Here is a 26,667-nt window from a genome sequence, read left to right as displayed (position 1 = left end):
CAGCATGCGGGAACATGTCCCTCAATCCAGATGCGATTATAAGTACGAAGAAGGAAACCTTTACCCACAGGAGAAAGGTTCTTCAGCATCTGAATATGAATAGAATCAGGTCCTGGAGCGGAGGACCGTGACCAGGCAAGTGCATGTTCGAGTTCCCGCATGGTGAAAGGGGCATTACAACTTTCACAATTCGAGTAGCGGAAGTTAGGTGGCCTAGCCTCCTCTGCCTGTTTTCGGGGGAGGAAGGCAGGGTGGTAATGAGCGGAGCTCCAAACCTCAGCGAAAAAGCGGCCAAAGTCATTGGAGACATCCTCAGGGGCCACAAGGACGTCATTCGCGACCGTCAAGCCAGAAACTGGTGAGTGGACCTTAGTGCCAGATAGCCGGCTCAGGCTACCCCAGACAACAGAAGGAGTAAAACTGTTGAAGGTGCTTGTGAAAGCAGCCCAGCTGGCTTTCTTTAATAATACAACGACACTGCGCACGTAATCGTTTATAATTGATACAATTCGCCACTGTAGGGTGGCGTTTAAAGGTGCGTAAAGCACGTCGACGAGCACGTAAAGCGTCTCTACATGCTGCGGTCCACCAGGGGACCGGTACGGGACGTGGAGAAGAAGTGGTGTGAGGGATGGAATATTCAGCAGCAGTGAGAATGACTTCCGTGAGGTGTGCGACCTGACTATCGCAGCTTGTGAAGGTTTGATCCTGAAAGGTCGCCCTGGAAGAGAAGAGCCCCCAGTCTGCTTTGGAGATGTTCCAACTAGTTGAGCATGGAGAGGGGGTATGATGCAGGAGATGGATAACACGGGAAGTGGTCGCTCGACTATGTATCAGAAAGTGCATACCACTCAAACCTGCGGGCAAGTTCGGTAGTACATATAGAGCGGTCTAAATAGGAATAGGTGTGAGATGTGTCCGAAAGAAAAGTAGGGGCGCCAGTATTGAGGCAGACAAGATTGAGCTGGTTGAAAACGTCTGCTAACAGGGAGCCCCTCGGGCAGGATGCTGGAGAGCCCCAAAGGGGATGGTGGGCATTGAAGTCTACAGTTAACAAAAATGGTGCAGGTAGCTGAGCAATAAGTTGAATCACGTCTGCCCTGGTAACGGCAGACGACGATGGAGTGTAAACGGTACAAATGGAAAATGAAAAAGTGGGGAGAGTAATTCGGACGGCAACTGCCTGCAGGCCGGTGTGCAATGTGATGGGATCGTAGTAAATATCACCCCGGACCAGTAACATAACCCCTCCATGAGCCGGAATACCTACCACAGGGGGCAGGTCAAAATGCACTGAGGTGTAGTGTGCCAAGGCAATTTGATCGCATGGGCGTAGCTTTGTTTCCTGGAGGGCTACGATGAGCGGACGGCGCAAGCGGAGCAGCAATTTTAAGTCCTCTCGGTTGGAGCGAATGCTGCCATCGTGAGAAAAAAAGGAAGATGAAAGAAGGGGTCACCTCGAAGGCCGCTGAGGGCCTGGCTTCGAGCGAGCACTGCCGCCGCTATCAGTAGGCGGACAGTCATCGTCCATTGGTTCTATAGGTTCATCGGCCATCTTGTTAAGATGGCCGGGAGGGGGAGCTTCCTCTGCAGGGGAACGGCCAGATGTTCAGCTACCAGCGGTGCGGCCAGCCGAAACGGATGACGGCCTGGGGCGGCAACCGCTGGGTGGCGCAGGAGAAGAAATGCGCCGTGGCGGAGAAGGAGAACTGTGCTTCCTATGAACCTTCTTGGAAGAACGTTTAGTGGAAGTACTGGTCGACAGCTGGGAGTTTGAGGTACGTAGGAAGTCTGCACGGGATGGTTCCTTCTTGAAGGCCCGTGCATCTGACTTCAGAGTCTTCGTCTTGGCAGAAGCTGATGAAGGTGCTTGTGTTGGAGGGGTGACGGGGGGAAGAGACGTCGACCGTGCGATCTTAGCACTGGCCGAATGGACGACCGTGGTGCTGAAGGTCAGATCGCAAGTCTGTGTCGCCACCTCCATGGTATTCCGAGGAGAGGCGAGGACAGTACTGTATTTCCCCGCGGGGAGCAGTGTGGGCTTCCTACTAGCAAATAGTTTGCAAGCAGCTGAGGTTGACACTTCCTCTTTGACCCAAATTTCTTGGATACAGTGTTCTTCCTTGTAGATGGGACAGTCGCGGGAGGATGCTGCATGGTCACCCTCACAGTTCACACAACGAGGAGACGGAGGTGGACAGTCACCCTCATGGGCATCCCTGCCACAAGTGACACATTTAGCCGCATTGGAACAAGACTGGCGAGTGTGATTAAAACGCTGACACTGGTAGCAGCGTGTAGGTGTCGGGACATAGGGGCAAACAGAAATAACCTCGTAGCCCGCTTTGATGCGTGACGGGAGCTGAACACTATCAAAGGTCAAGAAAAGTGTCCGGGTCGGGACAAGGTCATTGTTGACCTTTTTCATGACCCTATGGACAGCCGTAACACCCTGCTCAGCGAGGAAAGACTGAATCTCCTCGTCAGTCAATCCGTCGAGTGATCTAGTATATACCACACCACGAGACGAATTCAAAGTGCGGTGAGCCTCCACCCGGACAGGGAACGTGTACAGAAGTGTGGCCCTGAAAGGCGCTCTCATTTTCTAGTAACAAGGTACTGTTACGCAACCTGGTACAAGACCTGACAGATCCGGCTATGGCATCTACGCCCTTCTGTATAACGAAAGGGTTGACAGAGGAAAAATCCTTTCCGTCCTCAGATCGAGAAACTACGAGGAACTGTGGGGCAGGCGGTAGTACTTTTGTCACTGGTGGTTGGTCAAGTCTCCATTTGTGGGCAGAAGTTGAGAGAGAAGAAGAGAAATCCATTGCGGAGGAATCCCCCATGATTGCCAGCGTCTCCGATGGTGCGCTCCTTCCTTGTGGGGACCCTCTCAGAGGGCACTCCCGCCTTAGGTGAATGTTTACACCTCAGGTCACACCTCCCGAGAAACAGACGGAGGGACCAATCGGCATGGTCAGAAGGTATCAGCTCAGGCAATCACCCCTCCCTGGGCCTGGCCTTTACCAGGGGGTACGTGCGTGCCTTACTTGTCTACCCAGGGCGAGGAATTACGTGTTACCCCGTCACCGGCTACGCGTGCGAACGCGTGGGTCGGCCTTCAGGCGCGCACAGGGAGGAAGGAAGAAGAGGAAAAAGAAGAGAGAGAGAGGACAGACCGTCTCAAACGCTGAGGCGGAGACCAGAGAAGGCAAGGAGACGAAGGCAAGGAGAAGAAGGCAAGGAGACGAAGGCAAGGAGACGAAGGCAAGGAGACGAAGGCAAGGAGACGAAGGCAAGGAGACGAAGGCAAGGAGACGAAGGCAAGGAGAAGAAGGCAAGGAAGACAGTGAGACGGAGAAGAACAATGAAAGGAACCAACCAAAGGAAGGAAGAAGTGAGAAGTGAAAAAGCAAAATGACCGCAAATAGAGGTCGTGGAACCGTCAGTCTCCGGACGCAGGCGCTAACTACCTCCTTGAGGGGAAGGGACTCCTTTTAGTTGCCTCTTACGACAGGCAGGAATACCTCGGGCCTATTCTAACCCCCGGACCAGGAGGGGGGGGGGGGGGGGGGATTTCGATGGGGGAGGGGGGAGCAGGGGGGCGAGGGAGGTGACACCATAAACACAGTGACCAATATGTTACAGTGCAACAGCAACTTAGTAAATAGCATAGCATAGCAAAATATAAATATAATTATGAACTTGAGAAAACTGTGCTCTCATTTTGTTGCAATAGCTAGTAGTTAATGGTTGATGCATCACCTTCTGCTTCAAAAACTAAGGAGTCAAAAAAATGTTACCAACATACATTTTTTGTACAACATACTATTTTTTTATTAAGTTTGTAGCTCATGTTCATTGACCTATATTCTAAAAATCATTCTGGAAGAAGACAAAACTGTTGTTCTTGGCTGTGTCTGCATAATATAAAATGCATGGCAGCTGCAATTTTTTGTTGCCAAGAGTTGTGGGAATAGGACGTTCATGGCTGCGTAGTGCATATATATGCAGGGAGACAGCTCTATTCAGTGCTGGCAACTTTGCAACTCATACAGATTGTCTGTTATGGTAGAAATGAGTCTCAAAAGTAGTTCATATAGAATATACTAGCTCCAACAGCATCTTACTAATTGAGTTCAGAGGCGAAAAACACCATAGCACAAAATTTTGCAGAGAAGCTATTTTATCATGTTGTAATGAAAGTGGAAAAGTCGGTGCCGCTAACAACTGGAAATGCTGAAGAGTCCATAATTCTTTAAAATACGCAGACATTTCCATATGTCTCAAACGAGTGCATGGATAATAACTATATTCAAACAATTCTTGCTTGTCTGGAGAGCAAGATTGAATGCTAGAAATGGGGAAAAAAAATCACCCTTTTTACTGACCAGTGTGCAAAGCAGCCCTACAATACATCATATGTAGTAGTGTTCTTTCCTCCGAATTGTACAACCCACTGTCATCCACTTGACGAAGACATTATAATATGCCCGAAAAAATATAGGAAGTTCCTTGTACAGAAAACACTGCCTTGTATCCATTCTACAATGAGAAGGGTTATAACCTCATTTTATAAGTAGTACCTGTTAACATAAAGGCAGTTTTCCTTTACACGTGTAGTACATGCAACGCATGCCCGCTCACGTTATGGAAGTCCGTGCACCTGCCGTAATGTTAAGAGTAGGACAAAATGAACAATCAACTATTGTCATGTTTTGAAACCTTTCCATAGATAGGACAGCGCACTGTAATTGTGCTACCACACGGTTAGGCTAGCAAGACGTACAATCTACTCACAGTTGGTGAAATGAAAACCTATATTCAATTACCAGTAGTGATCCTCTAATTGAGACACACTAAATGAATCATGTTTGTGAGTTTTAGAAGAGTAATAAAAGTTTCAATTTTAGCATATTTTTATTTTTTCATCACATCCCAGGTACGTACTATGGATACTAAAGGGTGCACTCTTCGGTCACATGACTCTTCTGCATACCAGTTGGCTGATGGCAGAAGTGTATGCATCCGATGTGTTAGATTTGGACAATGTTGCCAAATTTAAGACTTTTCGCTTTTTATATATTAACACGTAAATTTGAGTTTGAGTTTCTGGAGTCAATATTCTGAAGTGATCTCAAAAAGGTGCATTCTGAATTAACTTTACTGCCACACCACATCAGGAAGTGTGGCTTTAAGAGGTACCCATAACACCACATTTTCACTGATGGAAAAAATCTAATCACTACCATAAGAAGTATTTTTGGTAGTAAGTATTCCTGTTTATGACATTCAAAATCTGCAATCATTTCAAAAAAAGTGTTAACAAGCTTCCACTATACACATTTTTGATAGATTTTAGCTGTAGTAAACCAAAAGCTTTCACGCAGCATTAAGTGTGAGTTGTGCTGAAAGAAATTCACTTTATTCACATTTTTCTGACCTAGGATCATTATCCGAAAAAACTTTAGAACAAACAGTGTATCCAAACAGATTACACACCTGACGATTCACTACTGTTTTGAAAGTCACACTCGCCATCTAAAAACTGTGACGCAAAATCTTAAGTCTGGTGAAGTAACTGCTCTGCTTAATACCACAGAGAATTTTGCTTTCAGCCTAAGGCTGGTATTACACTATCAAATTTCTTTGTCCAACATCTTTGTCAAAGATATTTGATAGTGTAATAGGGATCTTTGACAAATGTCTTCCAATATTTGATCAAATCTAGGTCGAGGCCGTATATTTGATCAAAGAAATCTCTTTTCTTCTGTTCACTGCAATGCAATATGTTACCACGCGGAGCGCCAGCATCGCTGGAGCGTTCTGTCATCTTGTGTTTGTAAACATGGCTGCTAAATACAATTGGTGTGTGGCGTCTACCACAAAATTAATTGAAATGTATGAAGCGGATGAGGCACTTTACAATGTGAGGCACCCTGATTATAAAAATAGATTAAGAAGATTGGAGAGTTATAAAAATATAGCAGAGATTATTAGCCGTGACATACGGCCTGGATGTACGGCCGAGGATATCAAAAGGAAGATAAATGGCCTCCGCACTAGCTATTCGTACGAGGAAGCAAAAGTACGTATTGACATATTCATTTATATTTATTTATGCAAGTAAAGTTTACATGTCATACAAATGATTAGCATTAATTTGTTCACTGCAGCGACTTTAAGCATACAATAATGTTTACGTAACCTAAAAGTAGTTTAAATTATTTTCACTACTAACATTGCAGATGCATAAAAGCAAAAGTGGAGCCAGTAAGCAGGCGACGTACACACCACAAGTGTACTGGTTCCAAATGCTAAAATTTCTCGACCAGTCAACAGAGGCCAACGAGAGTGTGTGCAATATGGAGAGCACGGAAAGTGAAACTGGAAGTGAACGTGCCACACCGACGTTTGAGGAAATGTTTGAGGTATGTACATTTGTTTACATTTTACGTTACTAAATATAATTATCTTGCCAGGGCACTTTCCCAGCGTCATTGTAAAATGTCTTAAAGTATTCCCTAACTGCTCTCCCGCGTACTGTACGTCCAGAAGCAGCTTGGCAAGCTATTGGTTCCATTTGCTGTAGGTCCTCAGTGCTTTGTGTCTCAAGATAAGTGCAGTCTCCTACTACGGCAGACACTGTTTCCTGACAAATGTACAAGTGTTTTCTTCTCTCAGTTAACAAGTTGTGCAATGTGCAGGCAGCCAGTGTTATTGTGGTAACTTTTTCAGGAGGCAGATTAATGGTAGCAAGAAAAATCCTGAAACAACTTGCAAGAATGCCAAAGCTGCTCTCCACTAATCTTCTCCCTCGTGACAGTCAGTAATTGAAAACCTTTTCTTTTGTGATTCCTTTTAAGGGGTATGGCTTCATAATGTTATAACTCAGAGGAAAAGCGTCATCTGCCAGTACTGCTATTGGAGTTGTAATGTTTGTGTTCCGAAGCTTCCTGCCTTCAGAAATGTTGAGCATAGATCGGTCAATGAGACACTCACGTAGTTTGCTTTTTGAAAACACTCCAGCATCACCAACACGCCCATTAGTTCCTACATCTACATATAAATATTTGTAGGAAGCATCTACCATGGCAAATAAAATGATACTGTTGAAGGATTTATAATTGAGAAAGTGAGATCCACTAGCTTGTGGACATTTAATACGTATGTGCTTTCCGTCCATTGCTCCTATAGTGTTATAACAGTTCCACTTCTCGAAATCCTCTGCAATTTGCTCCCACTCTCCTCTGCTTGTGGGTACCTGTAAATAAATAAGATTTATGTATGTGCAAGGAAGTATGTAACTAATGACTTATCTTTTATTTTATAGCATGAGATGCAAGAGCCTGTTGCATGTAGCGAGGCACAGCCACAGCCACAGCCCCAGCATCAAGAGTGGCCTCCCACTAAAAGGAGGAAAGTCACGCCAGACGTGGCAACAAATGTCATGGTGGAGGCCAGCAGGACACTTCAGGCTATGGCTGATGCTGCCAGAACCATGCCTGTCCATGAAGACCGCTACAGTACCCTTGGCACCCACATCGCAGCAGAACTGCGTGAAATGGAAAAGGTGGGCGGCAGGGAATACACCACTGCCACTATGCACAGACTGGAGCGGACATTAATGGACAGGTGGGATTTGCTGCATGCGACAGCCCGTGCACAACCGTCCACCTCTGGATATATCCAGGCTGCCTTGCAGCAGGCTGGAATAGAGGATGAGGATTCCATTCTATAAATATATATGTGTGTATAATTTTTGTATCTCTCCAATCTTCTTATTCTATTTTTATAATCAGGGTGCCTCACATTGTAAAGTGTCTCATCCGCTTCATACATCTCTATTAATTTTGTGGTATCACACATCAATTGAAATTTGCCATGTAAATAAAATTAAATAAATAAAATAATAACAATTTATCTTCATGAACATAAAGTGTATCGAACATTTATTTACCTTCAGACAATGGTCCTTTAGTGCTTTATAAATTGCTTCACACATTTCAGGTATTATTTTACTTAATGTGCATTGTGGAATTCGAGTGCTGTACTGTAAGCTAGAGTAACTTTCTCCTGTACCAAGAAATCGAAGTGTTACAGTGAGCCTGTCTTCTGCTGATATAGCAGTTCTTAGGCGAGTATTGTGTTTTGAGATATGAGGAATCACTTCACTGAGAACATACTGAAAAGTATGCTCATCCATTCGCAAGAAATTTATGTATGACTTGACGTCTTCCACTATTAGCTCACGTAACAAGTTTTGCTGAATGCTTTTTTCGTCTCGTCGTGAAACCCACGGCTTCACCCAGGTACGTTTCCTTTTTTTCCCCCGCTTCTGTATCGCATGTGCACACACAGCAATTTTGGCACAAGCAGCAGCTGCTGCGGTTAATAACAATTTGTTTTTGTCAGCCATCTTTAACTTTGACGAAAACTTTGATGACAGTGTAATACCCCGTCTAGCGCTATGTCAAAGATCTTTGTCAAATATATTGGACGGAATATTGGATCACATCTTTGATCAAATCTTTGACAAAGAAATTTGATAGTGTAATACCGGCCTAAGGCCCGTCTCACATGGAGCAAGATTCACTGTAAGTTTCCTTGCTTGCTCACGGGACGGCTACCTTGCAGGCTCCGTCGTCTGCTAACAGGCTACCTGGCTGGGAACCTTGAAAGATTTCCAGGATAGGTCCGGTGCTATTTTTCTTGTAAGGTTCCCTGCGTGCTACCTGCGTTGGCCAATCATGACACGTTTCGTTTGTGACGTCAGATGCGGGAAGCCTTTGTTGATAGTCGCTTTTCTGCTGTTGTGAGGTGTGGTAGGAAGTTGTGCCATACCAAGAAGAAAATCTTACCAAATACTTTCAGCATTTATCTTGGGCTTACCTGTATCGCATTATCTCCAAACACACTTGCTATGGCCGTGTTTTTCGCTATTCGTGTAGAATAGGCCAAATGTTTGTAAATGTTTCCGGTCGCTAGGAAACGCAGTGTGACAGCAAGCCTAGAGACGCATATTAAACATGTCTCAGATTGATCGTAAAATTACAATGGATTATAAATAAAAATTAACTTTCTCTTTCGACCATATAATAATGTACTTACCTTTCCCGGGCCGTAATTGCCTGACGCATCACCGTGTCTTTCTTCTGAATCAGAGGCGAAACCAAACAAAGCAGTTCTTCAAATACCAATACATCCATTCGTATAAAATTTGCAAAGGATGTACGATCTTCTATCCTATAAAATAAAGTCGTATATAACAGTCATTATTGGTATACTTATAAAGTCAAACAACATTGGAAATGAAATGTCAGAAGGAAGCAGCATTGGACAAGGTGTTAGACAAGGTTGTTGCCTTTCCCCACTGTTGTTTAACGTATACCTTGAAGAGATTGTTGTGAAAAGCTTAGATGGGAAAAGAGGAATATGTATTGGTGGAAAGAGAATAGAATGTATAAGATTTGCTGATGACATGGTATTAGTGGCAGAAAGTGAGCGGACAGTGAATAACATGCTCAAAGATCTGAATGAAGCTTGTGTGGAATATGGGCTGCAAATAAACACAGTATAAACAAAGAGTATGGTCATCAGTACAAGACACAGAATGTCCAATATTAAAATAGGACAATCTACCAATAGCCAAGTAAGTGAATTTAAATATCTCTGAAGCACAATAACTGAAGACTTTAGATGTCACCAGAAGGTGAAAACTCGAATTGCCATAGCGAAGGAGGCATTCAACAGAAAGAGGACAGACTTAAGTGGCAAATTAGATAAAGGACTAAGGAGAAGACTTGGCAAATGTTTTGTCTGGAGCGTGGCACTATATGGGGCAGAAACATGGACACAGACGAGAGGATGAAAAAAGGTTAGAAGCATTTGAGATGTGGATGTGGAGGATAATGGAGAGAATAAGCTGGATGGAAAGAGTGAGTAATGAAAGAGTATTGGAAAGGGTTGGTGAGAGAAGATGTCTGCTGAAGGTTGTAAGACAAAGGATGGTTGGTTGGTTGGTTGTTTGAGGTTAAAGGGACCAAACAGCAAGGTCATCAGTCCCTTGTTTCAAATAGACTCCATTCTGCTAACGGGACATCTCAGTATAGTCAGAAAAATAAAACGGATAAAGGGGAAACGTAAAAGGGCAGTCACGTTGTCATTAGTAAAAACAAATGAGGGAAGTTGGCAAGAGAACGAACCCAACACTATGCTGAAACAGCATAGGCAAGACCACCTGTGACTTAAAAGGTACAACTGCTATAATGCAGAAAGTACGTATGGGAATAGAAAAACTAACCAAGCCTTAAAAAGAAGGGGTGAAAACAGAGTAAAAGGGAAAGAAAAGAGGATTCCGGTCAGGGAGGTGAATCGGGAATCTCTGAACACTGCCTACAGTGGGAGACACCCAAACACTTACCGCCCTGCCCCAACACCAGAGGGAGATTAAAAACTTTAAAACTGAGAATAAAAACCACTCTCCCGGAGGAAACCTAGAACCAGAGAGACCATCCGGGAATCGTCAGCCAACATCAAAGGTAAAGTGTGGGGGAGTCTGTACTTAGCACGCAGAGCCAAAAGAAGGGGGCATTCAACCAAAATGTGGGCCACTGACTGGAAGGCTCCACAACCACATAGCGGGGGTGGCTCATCACGCAAAAGGAAACCATGGGTCAGCCTGGTATGGCCAATGCGGAGACGACACAGTGTGGTCGAGTCCTTGCGGGAGAGGCTAAAGGAAGAACGCCATGGGCCTGTATTCACCTTAATGGCACGAAGTTTATTAGACAGGGGAGTAGCCTCCCAAGAATTGGCCCATGACTGTGCAAAGTGGGATTTGATGTGAAGCCGTAAATCCGCTGCAGGAGGGGTTACAGAAAACGGGGGGTAAGTAACTGCTCCCCCAGCCAAACGATCAGCGAGCTCATTACCCGGGATACCCACATGGCCCGGGACCCATAGGAAGTCAATGGAACAAGCAGCACGGTGAAGATCAGCGAGATGGTCATGGATGGCAGAGACCAAGGGATGGCGCGAAAAACACCGGTCAATAGCAAGAAGGCCACTCATCGAGTCCGTACATAACAAAACGCGGTTGTGTTGGGATTGTTTAATAAAGGTAAGGGCCCGGGAAATTGCCATCAATTCCGCAGTAAACACCCCACATGAGGGTGGCAGTAGATGATTTTCCGTTCCAACAAAGGACGTGAAGGCATACCCAACATGATCAGCAGATTTAGAACCATCAGTGTAAAAAACAACAGCATCCCGAAACTCCCATAAAATTTGGCGGAAAAAGGAACGGAACACCACCGGGGGGATGGAATCTTTCGGACCGCGGCGGAGATCCATCCGAATTCGAGGCCGAGGAACTAACCAAGGAGGGGTGGAGGGGAGGGAGCGAGGAAGACAGGACAAAGAAGGAAGCCGAAAATCACGGGTAAGAGACGCAAGGCGCAGCCCAACCGGCAAACCCGCCCGAGGGCGGGAGTCAGGCGGGCGACGCCCATGGTCTGGGAATAGGATAGAATAGGAAGGATGAGCGGGAGAAGAACGGATAGTAAGGGCATAAGACACCAGAAGCTGGGACCGCCGAACAGAAAGGGGGGGGGATCCCAGCTTCAACCAGGAGACTATCAACAGGGCTAGTAGGGAAGGCACCGGTGGCCAAACGGATACCACGATGGTGGACTGGATCCAGCACGTGCAGCGTGGAAGGAGCAGCTGAACCATAAACTTGACAACCATAGTCCAAACGTGACAGAACTAGAGCACGATAAAGACGGAGGAGGAGGGAACGGTCCGCACCCCAGGAGGAGTGGGCAAGGAAGCGAAGGACATTGAGTTTACGGAAACATCCTACCTTCAGGAGTCTGATATGGGGCAGCCAAGTGAGCTTGTTGTCGAAAAGAAGACCTAGGAAACGAAACTGTGGAACCACAGGCAATCTTTGTGCAGCGAGATAGAGCTCTGGATCAGGGTGGACCATAGTACGGCGACAGAAGTGGACCACCCGCGATTTTAAAGGAGAGAATTGAAACCCGTGGGAGAGGGTCCATGCAGAGGCACGCCGTATAGCCACCTGGAGCTGCCGTTCTGCAGATGCCATCGAGGAGGAACTAACCCAAATGCAGAAATCATCCACATACAGGGCAGGGGCGACCAAGGGACCGACAGAGGCCACAAGTCCATCGATAGCAATGAGGAAAAGAAGGACACTCAAGACAGAACCCTGTGGGATGCCCGTCTCCTGGGTCCGTGGAGAACTAAAAGCAGTACCAACTCGAACTCTGAATGGATCAGGAACTGGCGGATAAAAATCGGGAGTGGGCCCCGAAGACCCCACTGATGAAGGGTTAGTAAGATGTGATGGCGCCAGGCCGTGTCATAGGCCTTGCGAAGGTCAAAAAACACTGCAACCAAATGGCGGCGCTGGGAAAAAGCCTGCCGAACTGCGGATTCCAAGCGAAGTAAATGATCGATTGGAGATCGTCCCTCTCGAAAGCCACACTGGTAAGGGGACAATAGATCCCGAGATTCGAGGACCCAAGTGAGCCGACAGGCTACCAGCCGTTCAAGTAACTTACAACCAACATTGGTCAAACTAATTGGCCGATAGCTGTCAACAGATAGGGGGTTCTGACCAGGCTTAAGGACAGGAACCACAATGCTATCCCTCCACTGAGAAGGGAAGTCACCCTGGAGCCAGATACGGTTAAACACCCGAAGAAGATGGTGCCGTTGTGGAGCACTGAGATGTTGAAGCAGCTGGTTATGAAGGGAATCTGGGCCAGGAGCCGTATCATGAGAAGCAGATAGAGCAGAAAGAAATTCCCATTCAGTGAAAGGTTCGTTGTAAGATTCTGACTCACAAGTGGTGAAACATAAGGTGACAGCTTCAGCCTGCTGTTTTTGATGAAGGAAAGCAGCAGGATAGGAGGCCGACGCTGATGCCACTGCAAAATGGGTCGCAAGATGTTCTGCGAGAACTAATGGGTCCGTACAAATGCCATCTGGGAGGTGAAGGCCTGGGAGGGTGGACTGCCGATGGCAACCTTGGAGAGAGCGAAGTGTAGCCCATACCCGTGACAGAGGGACAGTGGAACCAAGGGAAGAAACGAATCGTTCCCAACATATCCGCTTGCTCTGTTTGATTAAATAACGGGCTTTAGCGCGAAGGCGCTTAAAGGTAGAAAGGCTGGCTACAGATGGGTGCCTCTTAAAGTGTTGCAAAGCTCGACGGCGATCACGGATGGCAATGGCAATGGCCGTACTCCACCACGGGACTTGCCGACGACGAAATTGTCCAGATGAGCGCGGGACAGCAAGGTTAGCAGCGCGAACAATCGCGTCAGACACGTCACGTAGGACGTCATCAATACAACCCGACAAAGAGGGAGAAAACTCGACCTGGGCAGTATATAGAGGCCAATCGGCGCGGTGGAAAGACCAACGAGGTAACCTCTCCATCGGGGAGCGGGAAGGGAGCGTGATAATCAACGGGAAATGGTCACTATCACAAAGGTCGTCGTGTGGCGACCAGTGTAATGAAGGGAGGAGAGAGGGAGAAGAAAGAGAAAGATCAATGGCAGAAAAGGTACCATGACCAGCACTGAAATGAGTAGGGGAGCCATCATTAAGAAGGCACAGGTCGTGGTCTGCAATAAATTGGTCGATAAGAAGACCTCGTCTAGATGGAAAGGCACTGCCCCACAAAGGATGATGAGCATTAAAATCCCCAAGGAGGAGGAAGGGAGGAGGAAGTTGCTGAAGAAGGGTGGTTAAGGCAGCAGGTGTAAGAGTCCTGTCAGGAGGGAGATAAAGATTGCATAGTGTGACTGCAGAGTCTAAGTGGACCCTAACAGCAACTGCTTCCAATGTAGTTTGGAGAGGAATCCACGTGCTAGCAATGTCTGTACGGACCAACGTACAAACGCCACCAGAAGCCCGCAAGGGTCCGACCCGATTTCGACAGAAAACACGGAACCCACGGAGGGTCGGTGAGTGAGCATCAGTAAAATGAGATTCCTGGAGAACCACACAAGCTGCTGAGTAGGACGAAAGAAGGGATTTCAATTCCGGAAGGTGACGATAGTAGCCATTACAATTCCATTGGAGAACCACAGAACGATGGTTTAAATGAGGGCTGAACACGCTAAATCCAGTCATACCGCCGGGTCCCCACCTGTCACCGACAAGGAGGGGGCGACATCCATAAACGACAGGTCAGAATCCGGTTGTGAAGCCGGGGAAGGGACCTCCGGTGACACCAGAGGCTCTTTGTCCCGGGACTTATGTTTCTTCTTCTTTTCAGGCTGAGATCGAGGAGGGCTGTGTGGCATAATGGAGCCAGCTGCAGCAAGATCAGGAACAGAAAGAGACCGGGCGACCTGGGGGCCGATAGACCGCGGCTCTCGCGGTCGCCGCGCTGCAGCAGACCTTTGACCTGGAAGGTGCCGGGAAGGGGCATCCCGGGAGAGGCGCCCTTGACCGGCAGACGCCGAAGGAGTGGGACACTTCTCCGGCTGGGGAGGGGGAGCGGCGCCCAGAGAAGAAGGTGTGGGAGCCGCAGGGGAGGGGGGAAGGAGAGGGGTCCGGGACGGGGGTAAGGAAGGGGGAGGAAGGGATGAAGATGTAACCAAGGCGTAACTAGATGTCATGGACACAGGGTGCAATCGTGCATATTTCTTACGGGCCTCTGTGTAGCTTAAACGATCAAGAGACTTATACTCCTGTATCTTTTTTTCTTTCTTATAGACTGGGCAATCTGCTGAACGTGGAGAATGACTACCATGACAATTTACACATACAGGAGGGGGAACACAGGGACTCCCCTCATGGAGTGGACGTCCACAGTCACCACAGAGAGGGTCCTGGGTACAGCGAGAAGACATGTGGCCAAAACGCAAGCACTTAAAACACCGCATAGGAGGTGGGATGTACGGCTTCACATCACAGCGATAGACCATAATCTTAACTTTCTCAGGAAGGGTATCCCCTTCAAAGGCCAGGATAAAGGCACCAGTATCAATACGATTATCTTTAGGACCCTTCTGAACACGCCGAACAAAGTGAACACCCCGCCGTCCGAGATTGTCCCGAAGTTCCTCATCAGTTTGAAGGATGAGGTCTCTGTGAAAAATTACACCTTGTACCATATTTAGAGACTGGTGAGGGGTAATGGACACGGGAATTGTGCCAAGATGGGTACAGGCACGAAGGGCCGCAGATTGGGCAGCCGAAGCAGTTTTTATCAGTAATGAACCCGACCGCATCTTGCTCAGGGAGTCCACTTCGCCGAACTTGTCTTCAATGTGTTCCACAAAGAATAAAGGTTTGACACCGGTGAAAGTATCTCCATCAGTCCTGGTGCAAACTAGATAACGGGGGAAAGGTTTTGCCCCTAGACGACGGGCCTGACCCTCCTCCCAGGGGGTAGCCACGGAAGGGAAGGCCGAAGGGGCAAGAGAAGCAGCACTTGAGGAATCAGTACCACGCAGAGAGACGGCCGCAGAAGAGCGGCCAGAGGTTTGGACCCTTATGCGTTTGATCTGCATAGCGTCCGCCCTGATACCACCCACTCCGATCAGGGGCTCTCCTCACGGGCGCCACCCAGCCACAGCAAGGGCCGTCTGGCACGGCGGCCATTGCCGGGAGTTCCGATGCTCCAGGATGACGAGCAACCACTCCAAGGCATGCATGAGGAGGTCACAGCTCAGGTATCAGAAGTGTGATCCCTGTGTGTTCAGGGGGCTCAACCAAAAGGGTACATAGCGACCCCACCACACGGGCTGGCTACCGTGCTGGCTATGCACCCTAGCATCAGACAACGACGTAGAAGAAAAGGTGGAATATACTAGGAGGGCACACGTCGGAGACACTAGGTAAGGTGCTCTTCCCCAAATGGCTCACACTACGGAAAGAGAAATTTTGGAATGGAGGTCAAACCCCAGAGGGGGACCAAGGAATGCCAAAAGGAGGAGATGATTACGCAACAAAGCCAGAGTGTAAAACCAACAGAACCAGGAGGATAGCGGGGGCCAACATAAGCAAGGACACCAATAGAGGGAGAGGAGAGGGCGAGGGGAAAGGGGTATGGAGGGGAAAGGAGGGGAAGGGAAAGGAAATGCAGCCCGGGAGAGAAAGAAGGCTGCAATGGCTCGGGGCCCCGTGCTCGCCACGCACGTATCCACGAAAGAGTTGTGGACCCCCTGGGGGGGTAAGACAAAGGAAAAAGAACTGGTTAGGACATTCATTGAGAAGGGAGTGCTTGCTTGTAGATGCTTTGGAAGGATTGGTTTGTGGGAGAAGACAGAGGAAGGAGATACAAGATGATAGACAACAAAGGGAAGAGGAAATTCTGCAGACCTGAAGAGGATGGCAGAAGACTGGACAGCCTGGAGAACTACCATGTGAAAACCTGCCTTTAGGCAGAACACTGATGATGAGGATGATGAAACAGTAATGAAATGGCGATACTTTTCAAAGTAAAGTAGGTGTTATGCGAACTAACCACAACTCTTTATGAAGCATGGAGAGCACACCTTTTCCAGCATTTCACCTCTTAATCCAGTTTTTCGTCCATTCTTTCTTTTCTCATTAGCATGCATTTCTGCATCGTTTAGCACCAAAACAGCTAATAATGCCAATTTGCTCTGAACATCTGTACCTGAAGCAGCCATCTTCGTTTGATACAACATACAGCCGATAACGACAACTAGTTGCTGATCTTGCACCGTGGGAGAGCTTCGGCATGGAAGATAGCCGGCTCCTTTCCCTGCAAGCCGACAGGCATGAACGCCATCTCGCAAACTTGCAGCAAACCTTGCTCCGTGTGAGACGGGCTTAAGATATGATGCAGTTGCAGGCCACGCCTTTCATAAAACCTGAGCCTACTGAAAAAGTGACAAAGCTGGGCAAGCTATGGGTCTGCATCCCACTACAGAAGTTGCACCAATCTGTGCTACCACCATAAAGATTTTGGTGTAAATGCTGAGTGGAACATTTTTGCAACAAGTCATTGAAAGTGAGCAGGTCAGAATTTGAGGAACTATGAAATGACTGGCTGCACAAAATCAGTCTACCACTTCCAAAGGAAAACAGAATCCTCATATATTCCATTTATTCAAATTCTGTGAGCAAAACTGTAATAAAACTGAATTTTTGCTGAGAAGGCTCATACTGAATTAGCCAGAGCTTCTACAAAGAAAGGTTTTCTATGGCTCAGAGTTGCTGTAATGAGAATATCACCAGCTTATTCCAACTGATTTGAATATAATTCAAGTGAAAAGGTTGTCAGGGACCTTCTTGTCATTTTTTGCCACAATATCGGAACAACTGATGCCCAATAATTTATGGTTTTAACTCTGCAACCAGACCAGAATGTTGAATGCAAGAATAACATATGGAGGATTGGCAATGTTTGTGAAACTTCACTTGAGGAGAATAATAACGTTACAAATTCAATGAGTCATTTGGCCTTCAATATTTCACTGGCCAGTTCGAAAATATACATGGAGTATTCCCGATCGGCACAGTATCACAACTCTTCATGTGCCACCAATAACTCTTGAATTGGCCTCAGTTTTCCAGAACCAGTCATTATCTAAAGAGAAGAAGTTTAAATCATGCAGCAAAAATGTTTATATATATATATATATATATATATATATATTTTTTAGTACATTGACTTGGAAACCATGAAGATATCCAAACAAGTTTTGAGAAACTTTGCTAAATGCCCTAACAGCTTCAGAACCTGTTTCAGAAACGCTTAGAAACCTCCATTAAGCAATCTACTAGCAACAAGCAGGCTTGGGAAACGAAGTTCCCCAACTGTGGCTGAAGTTGCCTAGCTATAAGGTGTGGACCATTGGTGATGGCAGTGCTAGATTTTTAATAAATGGTAATGGCAAAATCCACCATGGATGAACATGTGCTTTTAATTATACTAAAATGTAGACTTTCATGGTCGGAAATGTCATGTCCATTGTAATTATCTGGGCTGTTATGCCGTGGTCGGTTGATGAATTCTGTGTCAATTCCAAACGTTTTGTCCCCATCTGCGGGAGACATCTTCAAGGGGGTCTGTAGCTCAATGAAAGGTCCAACACACCCACTGGCTCGCTACTGACTGCCGCTAAATTCCGTATCCGCGTGCTTACACGTGCCACGGCGTGAAGTCACGTGATTTGAAAAGGTCAGTGCAATTGGCTGCTGCCCGTTGTCGATCGCTGTTGCCATCACCCAGTAGTGGACGGACGGCACATGTCTTTAACACCGGCATCCATATACCGTTTAATTTCACGCCCTCCTCCTTTCTATTGAAATTATTAGGATGTTTAGCGATTTCGATTGCCTGCCTGTAGAGCCTTTCGTAATATCCGCTTGTGGCCGCTATTACTTGCATCTTCCTCTTAACGAATATGGTGGTTCCCTGGCTGGAAAGCATGCTCCGTAACAGCTGATCGTTCAGTTTCTCCTCTTCTACAATTGCCCTTGTGCTCTTCCAAACGTTTTGAAACAGTTCTTTTAGTGGTACCCACATAAAGATCTCCACAGCTGCATGGGATCCTATACACTCCAGCTTTTTCCAATGGTTTGCGAGCATCCTTGGCAGGCTTAAGGTATTCCTGCATCATCCTGGTGGGCTTGTAAATTACAGTAATATTCCGCTTCGTCAAGATCCTCCATATTCTTTCCGTTATATTTTTAACAAATGGCAAGAACACCTTAGATTTTGCAGTAGCCTGTACGTCACTATGATTTCTGCGTGGATGTCTGAACGCACGTTTTATTTCGGCGGACGAATATCCGTTCTTCATTAGTGCATTGTGGAGACGTTTCATCTCAGTGTCGAGCAACTCATGTTCACAAATGTTTCTAGCTCTGTCTGCTACCATCTTGATAACACCCCACTTCTGTTGTGGGTGGTGGTTCGAATCCCGGTGCAAATAATGGTCAGGGTGCCTGGGTTTGCAGTATACTGAGTGGCCCAAACTACAATTTTCATTTCTAAAAACAAGCACATCAAGGAAATGTAATTTGCCGTCTACCTCCTCCTCCACTGTAAACTGAATTCCCGAGTTTATACTGTTCAGATGTTCATAGAACCGGCTTAGTTCCCCCCCTGCCATGTCTCCACAGCACAAATGTGTCATCCACGTATCAGAACCATACATTTGGTTTTTTGCTGGCAGTACCTAAGGCCTGTTCTTCGAATTTCTCCATAAAGAAATTTGCAATTAGGGGACTTAGGGTGCTTCCCATAGCCATGCCATCCGTTTGCTCATAAAACTGTTCATTCCACTTGAAGTATGTGGTCGTCAAACAAGACTTAAACAGTTCTGAAATATCAGCAGGAAAAATTCGATCCAGCTGTTCCAATACATCATTAAAAGGTTGTTGGTTGGTTGGTTGTTTGAGGTTTAAGGGACCAAACAGCAAGGTCATCAGTCCCTTGTTTCAAATATGCACTATTCCGCTAATGGGACATGTCAGTAAAGTCAGAACAATAAAACAGAAAAAGGGAAAAACGTGAAAGGGCAGTCGCGTTGTCATTAGTAAAAAAAAAAAAACAAAATGAGGGAAGTCGGCAAGAGAACGAACCCAACACTATGCTGAAGCAGCATAGGCAAGGCCACCTGTGACTTAAAAGGTACAACTGCTATAATATAGAAAGTACGTATGGGAAGGGTAAAAACAGAGTAAAAGGGGAAGAAAAGAGGATTTCGGTCAGGGAGGTGAATCGGGAATCTCCGAACACTGCTTACAGTGGGAGACACCCAAACACTCACCGCCCTGCCCCAACACCAGAGAGAGATTAAAAACCTCAAAACTGAGAATAAAAACCACTTTCCCGGAGGAAACCGAGAACCAGAGAGACCATCCGGGAATCGTCAGCCAACATCAAAGGTAAAGTGTGGGGGAGTCTGTACTTAGCACGCAGAGCCAAAAGAAGGGGGCATTCAACCAAAATGTGGGCCACTGACTGGAAGGCTCCACAACCACATAGTGGGGGTGGTTCATCACGCAAAAGAAAACCGAGGGTCAGCCTGGTATGGCCAATGCGGAGACGACACAGTGTGGTCGAGTCCTTTTGGGAGAGGCGAAAGGAAGAACGCCATGGGCCTGGTGTCACCTTAATTGCACGAAGTTTATTAGACAGGGGAGTAGCCTCCCAAGAATTGGCCTATGACTGTGCGAAGTGGGATTTGATGTGAAGCCGTAAATCAGCTGCAGGAGGGGTTACAGGAAATGTGGGGTAAGTAACTGCTCCCCCAGGCAAATGATCAGCGAGCTCATTACCCGGGATACCCACATGGCTAGGGACCCAAAGGAAGTCAATGGAACAAGCAGCGCGGTGAATATCAGCGAGATGGTCATGGATGGCAGAGACCAAGGGATGGCGCGAAAAACACCGGTCAATAGCAAGAAGGCCACTCATCGAGTCCGTGCATAACAGCATCCCGAAACTCCCATAAAATCTGGCGGAAAAAGGGAACGGAACACCACCAGGGGGGGGGGGGGGGTTTGGAGTCTTTCGCTTTCGGACCTCGGCGGAGATCCATCCGAATTCGAACTAACCAAGGAGGGGTGGAGGGGAGGGAGCAAGGAAGACAGGACAAAGAAGGAAGCTGAAAATCACGGCAAAGAGACGCAAGGCGCAGCCCAACCGGTAAACCCGCCCGAGGGCGGGAGTCGGGTGGGCGACGCCCATGGTCTGGGAACAGGATAGAGGAAGGATGAGTGGGAGAGGAACGGATAGTGAGTGCATAAGACACCAGAAGCTGGGACCGCCAAACAGAAAGGGGGGGGGGGGGGGGGGATCCCAGCTTCAACCAGGAGACTCAACAGGGCTAGTAGGGAAGGCACCGGTGGCCAAACGGATACCACGATGGTGGACTGGATCCAGCATGTGCAGTGTGGAAGGAGCAGCTGAACCATAAACTTGACAACCATAGTCCAAGCGAGACAGAACTAAAGCACGATAAAGACGGAGGAGGAGGGGACGGTCCGCACCCCAAGAGGAGTGGGCAAGGAAGCGAAGGACATTGAGTTTACAGAAACATCCTACCTTCAGGAGTCTGATATGGGGCAGCCAAGTGAGCTTGTTGTCGAAAAGAAGACCCAGGAAACGAAACTGTGGGACCACAGGCAATCGTTGTGCAGCGAGATAGAGCTCTGGATCAGGGTGGATCGTAGTATGGCGACAGAAGTGGACCACTCGCGATTTTAAAGGAGAGAATTGAAACCCATGTGAGAGGGTCCATGCAGAGGCACGCCGTATAGCCACCTGGAGCTGCCGTTCTGCAGATGCCATCGAGGAGGAACTAACCCAAATGCAGAGATTATCCACATACAGGGCAGGGGCAACCAAGGGACCGACAGAGGCCACAAGTCCATCGATAGCAATGAGGAAAAGAAGGACACTCAAGACAGAACCCTGTGGGATGCCCGTCTCCTGGGTCCATGGAGAACTAAAAGCAGTACCAACTCGAACTCTGAATGACCGATGGATCAGGAACTGGCGGATAAAAATCGGGAGTGGGCCCCGAAGACCCCACTGATGAAGGGTAAGTAAGATGTGATGGCGCCAGGCCGTGTCATAGGCCTTGCAAAGGTCAAAAAACACTGCAACCAAATGGCGGCGCTGGGAAAAAGCCTGCCGAACTGCGGATTCCAAGCGAAGTAAATGATTGATTGGATATCGTCCCTCTCGAAATCCACACTGGTAAGGGGACAATAGATACCGAGATTCGAGGACCCAATTCAGCCGACGGGCTACCATCCGTTCAAGTAACTTACAAACAACATTGGTCAAACTAATTGGCCGATAGCTGTCAACAGATAGGGGGTTCTTACCAGGCTTAAGGACAGGAACCACAATGCTATCCCTCCACTGAAAAGGGAAGTCACCCTGGAGCCAGATACGATTAAACACCCGAAGAAGATGTTGCCATTGTGGAGCACTGAGATGTTGAAGCAGTTGGTTATGAATGGAATCTGGGCCAGGGGCCGTATCATGAGAAGAAGATAGAGCAGAAAGAAATTCCCATTCAGTAAAAGGTTCGTTGTAAGATGCTGACTCACAAGGGGTGAAACATAAGGTGGAAGCTTCAGCCAGCTGTTTTTGATGAAGGAAAGCAGCTGGATAGGAGGCTGACGCTGACGCCACTGCAAAATGGGTCGCAAGATGTTCTGCAAGAACTAATGGGTCCGTACAAATGCCATCTGGGAGGTGAAGGCCTGGGAGGGTGGACTGCCGATGGCAACCTTGGAGAGAACGAAATGTAGCCCATACCCGTGACAGAGGGACTGTAGAACCAAGGGAAGAAACGAATCGTTCCCAACATATCCGCTTACTCCGATTAAATAACGGGCTTTAGAACGGAGGCGTTTAAAGGCAGTAAGGCTGGCTACGGATGGGTGCCTCTTAAAGTGTTGCAAAGCTCGACAGCGATCACGGATGGCAATGGCAATGGCCGTACTCCACCACGGGACTTGCCGGCGACGAAACGGACCAGATGAGCGCGGGACAGCAAGGCTAGCAGCGTGAACAATCGCGTCAGACACGTCACGGAGGACGTCATCAATACAACCCGACAAAGAGGGAGAAAACGCGACCTGTGCAGTGTATAGAGGCCAATCGGCGCGGTGGAAAAACCAACGAGGTAACCTGTCCATCGGGGAGCGGGAAGGGAGCGTGATAATCAACGGGAAATGGTCACTATCACAAAGGTCGTCGTGTGGCGACCAGTGTAATGAAGGGAGGAGAGAGGGAGAAGAAAGAGAAAGATCAATGGCAGAAAAGGTACCATGACCGGCACTGAAATGAGTAGGGGAGCCACCATTAAGAAGGCACAGGTCGTGGTCTGCAATAAATTGGTCTATAAGAAGACTTCGTCTAGATGGAAAGGCACTGCCCCACAAAGGATGATGAGCATTAAAATCCCCAAGGAGGTGGAAGGGAGGAGGAAGTTGCTGAAGAAGGGCGGTTAAGGCAGCAGGTGTAAGAGTCCTGTCAGGAGGGAGATAAAGATTGCAAACTGTGACCGCAGAGTCTAAGTGGACCCTAACAGCAACTGCTTCCAATGTAGTTTGGAGAGGAATCCACGTGCTAGCAATGTCTGTACGGACCAACGTACAAACGCCACCAGAAGCCCGCAAGGGTCCGACCCGATTTCGACAGAAAACACGGAACCCACGAAGGGTCGGTGAGATTCCTGGAGAACCACACAAGCTGCAGAGTAGGATGAAAGGGATTTCAATTCCGGAAGGTGACAATAGTATCCATTACAGTTCCATTGGAGAACCACAGAACGATGGTTTAAATGGGGGCTGAACACGCTAAATCCAGTCATACCGCCGGGTCCCCACCCGTCACCGACAAGGAGGGGACATCCATGAACGACAGGTCAGAATCCGGTTGTGAAGTCGGGGAGGGACCTCCGGTGACACCAGAGGCTCTTTGTCCCGGGACTTATGTTTCTTCTTCTTTTCAGGCTGAGATTGAGGAGGGCTGTATGGCATAAAGGAGCCAGCTGCAGCAAGATCAGGAACAGAAAGAGACTGGGCGACCTGGGGGCCGACAGACCACGGCTCTCGCGGCCATCGCACGGCAGCAGACCTTTGGCCTGGAAGGTGCATCCCGGGAGAGGCGCCCTTGACCAGCAGACGCCGAAGGAGTGGGACACTTCTCCGGCTGGGGAGGGGGAGCAGTGCCCATAGGAGAAGGTGTGGGAGCCGCAGGGGAGGGGGGGGGGGAGAGGGGTCCGGGATGGGGGTAAGGAAGGGTGAGGAAGGGGTGAAGATGTAACCAAGGCGTAACTAGATGTCGTGGACACAGGGTGAAGTCGTGCGTATTTCTTACGGGCCTCTGTGTAGGTTAAACGTTCAAGGGACTTATACTCCTGTATCTTTTTTTCCTTCTTATATACTGGGCAATCTGGTGAACGTGGAGAATGACTACCATGACAATTTACACATACAGGAGGGGGAACACAGGGACTCCCCTCATGGAGTGGACGTCCACAGTCACTACAGAGAGGGGCCTGGGAACAGCGGGAAGACATGTGGCCAAAATGCAAGCACTTAAAACACATCCTAGGAGGTGGGATGTACGGCTTCACATCACAGCGATAGACCATAGTCTTAACTTTCTCAGGGAGGGTGTCCCCTTCAAAGGCCAGGATAAAGGCACCAGTATCAATACGATTGTCTTTAGGACCCTTCTGAACACGCCGAACAACGTGAACACCCCACCATCCGAGATTGTCCCGAAGTTCCTCAACAGTTTGAAGGATGAGGTCCCTGTGAAAAATCACACCTTGTACCATATTTAGAGACTGGTGGGGGGTAATGGACACAGGAATTGTGCCAAGATGGGTACAGGCACAAAGGGCCGCAGATTGGGCAGCTGAAGTAGTTTTTATCAGCAACGAACCCGACCGCATCTTGCTCAGAGTGTCCACTTCGCCAAACTTGTCTTTAATGTGTTACACAAAGAATAAAGGTTTGACACTGGTGAAAGTATCTCCATCAGTCCTGGTGCAAACTAGATAACGGGGGAAAGGTTTTGCCCCTAGACGACGGGCCTGACCCTCTTCCCAGGGGGTAGCCATGGAAGGGAAGGCCGAAGGGGCAAGAGAAGCAGCACTTGAGGAATCAGTTCCACACAGAGAGACGGCCGCAGAAGAACGGCCAGAGTTCTGGACCCGTATGCGTTTCATGTGCATAACTTCTGCCCTGATACCACCCACTCCGATCAGGGGCTCTCATGGGCGCCACCCAGCCATTGCCGGCGGCCATTGCCGGGAGTTCCGATGCTCCAGGATGACTCGTAACCACTCCAAGGCATGCATGAGGAGGTCACAGCTCAGGTATCAGAAGTGTGATCCCTGTGTGTTCAGGGGGCTCAACCAAAAGGGTACATAGCGACCCCACCACACGGGCTGGCTACCGTGCTGGCTATGCACCCTAATATCAGACAACGACGTGAAAGAAAAGGTGGAATGTACTAGGAGGGCGCACGTTGGAGACACTAGGTAAGGTGCTCTTCCCCAAATGGCTAACACTACGGAGGAGAAATTTTGTAATGGAGGTCAAACCCCAGAGGGGGACCAAGGAATGCCAAAAGGAGGAGATGATTATGCAACAAAGCCGAATTGGAAAACCAACAGAACCAGGAGGATAGCGGGGCCAACATTAGCAGGGACACCAAGAGAGGGAGAGGAGAGGGCGAGGGGAAAGGAGTAAGGAGGGGAAAGGATGGGAAGGGAAAGGAAATGCAGCCCTGGAGAGAAAGAAGGCTGCAATGGCTCGGGGCCCCGTGCTCGCCACACACGTATCCACAAAAGAGTTGCGGACCCCCTGGGGGGGTCATTAAAAGGAACCATGGTAAACAGCAATACCACATCGAAGCTGACCAGTATGTCCTCCGGCTGGACCACTATGCCATTCAATCTGCTGATGAAATGTGTCAAATTCTTTATATAAGAGCCCGAATGGCCCACATGTGGTTTTAACAGCATAGTCAAAAACTTGGCTAACGAGTAGGTGGGTGAACCAATGGCACTTAGTATTGGTCCGCAGAGCCACCAAGTGGGAGCTAGCCCAAATACAGATATCATCCACATACAGAGCAAAAACGGGGGGTGGGGGTGGGGGTGGGGGAAGCAACAGCCTGGCAGAGACCACAAGACCACAAGTCCATTAATAGTGATGAGAAAAGGACACTTCATATGCAGCCCTGTGGAATGCCATTTTAGTGGGTCTGTGGAGAGTTGAGAATGGTGCCAACCTAAACTATGACCAGTAGGACAAGAACTGGTGAATAAAAATCAGGATGGGGGGGCCCCAAAGACATCACTCATGGGGTGTAATAAGGATGTTATGGCACCAAGCTGAGTCTTACACTTTACAAATGTAAAAAAGGGGCAGTGCTGAGGAAAGGCATGCTGAACAGCAGTTTCCAACTGAATCCGATGATCAAGCTGAGACTGTCCCTTCCAAAAACCACACTGGTAAAGAGATGAAGGATCGTGAAATTTAAGGACCCACTTGAGGCAATGAGCTATCATCCATTCCAATAACTCACAGGGGACACTGGTCAGGTTGACTGGCCGGTAACTATCAAGAGACAATGGGTCCTTGCCAGACAGAAACTATAATACTGTCTCCCCACAGAGGGGAAAATGCTTTGGAGATTAAAATGGTTAAACACGTGGGGGAGATACAGACATTGTAGAGGACTGATGTGTTCACTCAAATGGTTATGGATGGAATCGGGGCCAGGGACAATCGTCAGAAGAAAATTAGCCCAGAAGCAGCTTCCATTCACTGAAAGGTTCGTAGTAGTATTCTGCCTGACAAAGGGTAAAACATTTGCGGGAAGCTTCTGTCCACTATTTCTGGATGAGAAAGGCAGCTGGATAGGAAGCTAGCACTGATGCCATCGCAAAATGGGTCACGATATGTTCCACGAGAACCAATGAATCTGTACAAAGTCCACCTGGAAGGGCAAAACACAGAGTGGAAGAATGCCGCTGACAATTTTGTTTGGAGAGTGCGGAGTGTAGTCCACACTCGCGACAAAGGGACCAAAGAACCTACTGAGGAGACGCAGCATTTTCAACATGTCCGCTTGCCCTGATTACGTAT

The 26,667-nt window shown here is 48.0% G+C and overlaps 1 protein-coding gene across 2 annotated transcripts in view; it reads right to left on the bottom strand.

Annotated features, from left to right (window-relative positions):
- LOC124613905 overlaps positions 1–26,667 on the bottom strand; it is a 48,609-nt gene that overhangs the window by 2,584 nt on the left and 19,358 nt on the right. The window contains exons 3-5 of one of the 2 annotated variants that reach the window (XM_047142652.1): positions 9,115–9,249; positions 8,896–9,013; positions 6,535–7,267 (exon numbers count right to left, since the gene is read on the bottom strand). In XM_047142652.1, the coding sequence (XP_046998608.1) occupies positions 6,830–7,267; positions 8,896–9,013; positions 9,115–9,212 (654 nt within the window). In that variant the 5' untranslated portion in view covers positions 9,213–9,249 and the 3' untranslated portion in view covers positions 6,535–6,829. Of the gene's footprint in view, positions 1–6,534; positions 7,268–8,895; positions 9,014–9,114; positions 9,252–26,667 lie in introns of those variants that run through there. The other variant, XR_006979651.1, reaches the window with a different exon arrangement.

Source organism: Schistocerca americana, chromosome 4 (genome assembly GCF_021461395.2).
Source record: "Schistocerca americana isolate TAMUIC-IGC-003095 chromosome 4, iqSchAmer2.1, whole genome shotgun sequence".
NCBI lineage: Eukaryota > Metazoa > Arthropoda > Insecta > Orthoptera > Acrididae > Schistocerca > Schistocerca americana.
The sequence above is the reverse complement of the archived record's forward strand: the minus strand, read 5'-3'. Positions and strand labels throughout refer to the sequence as shown.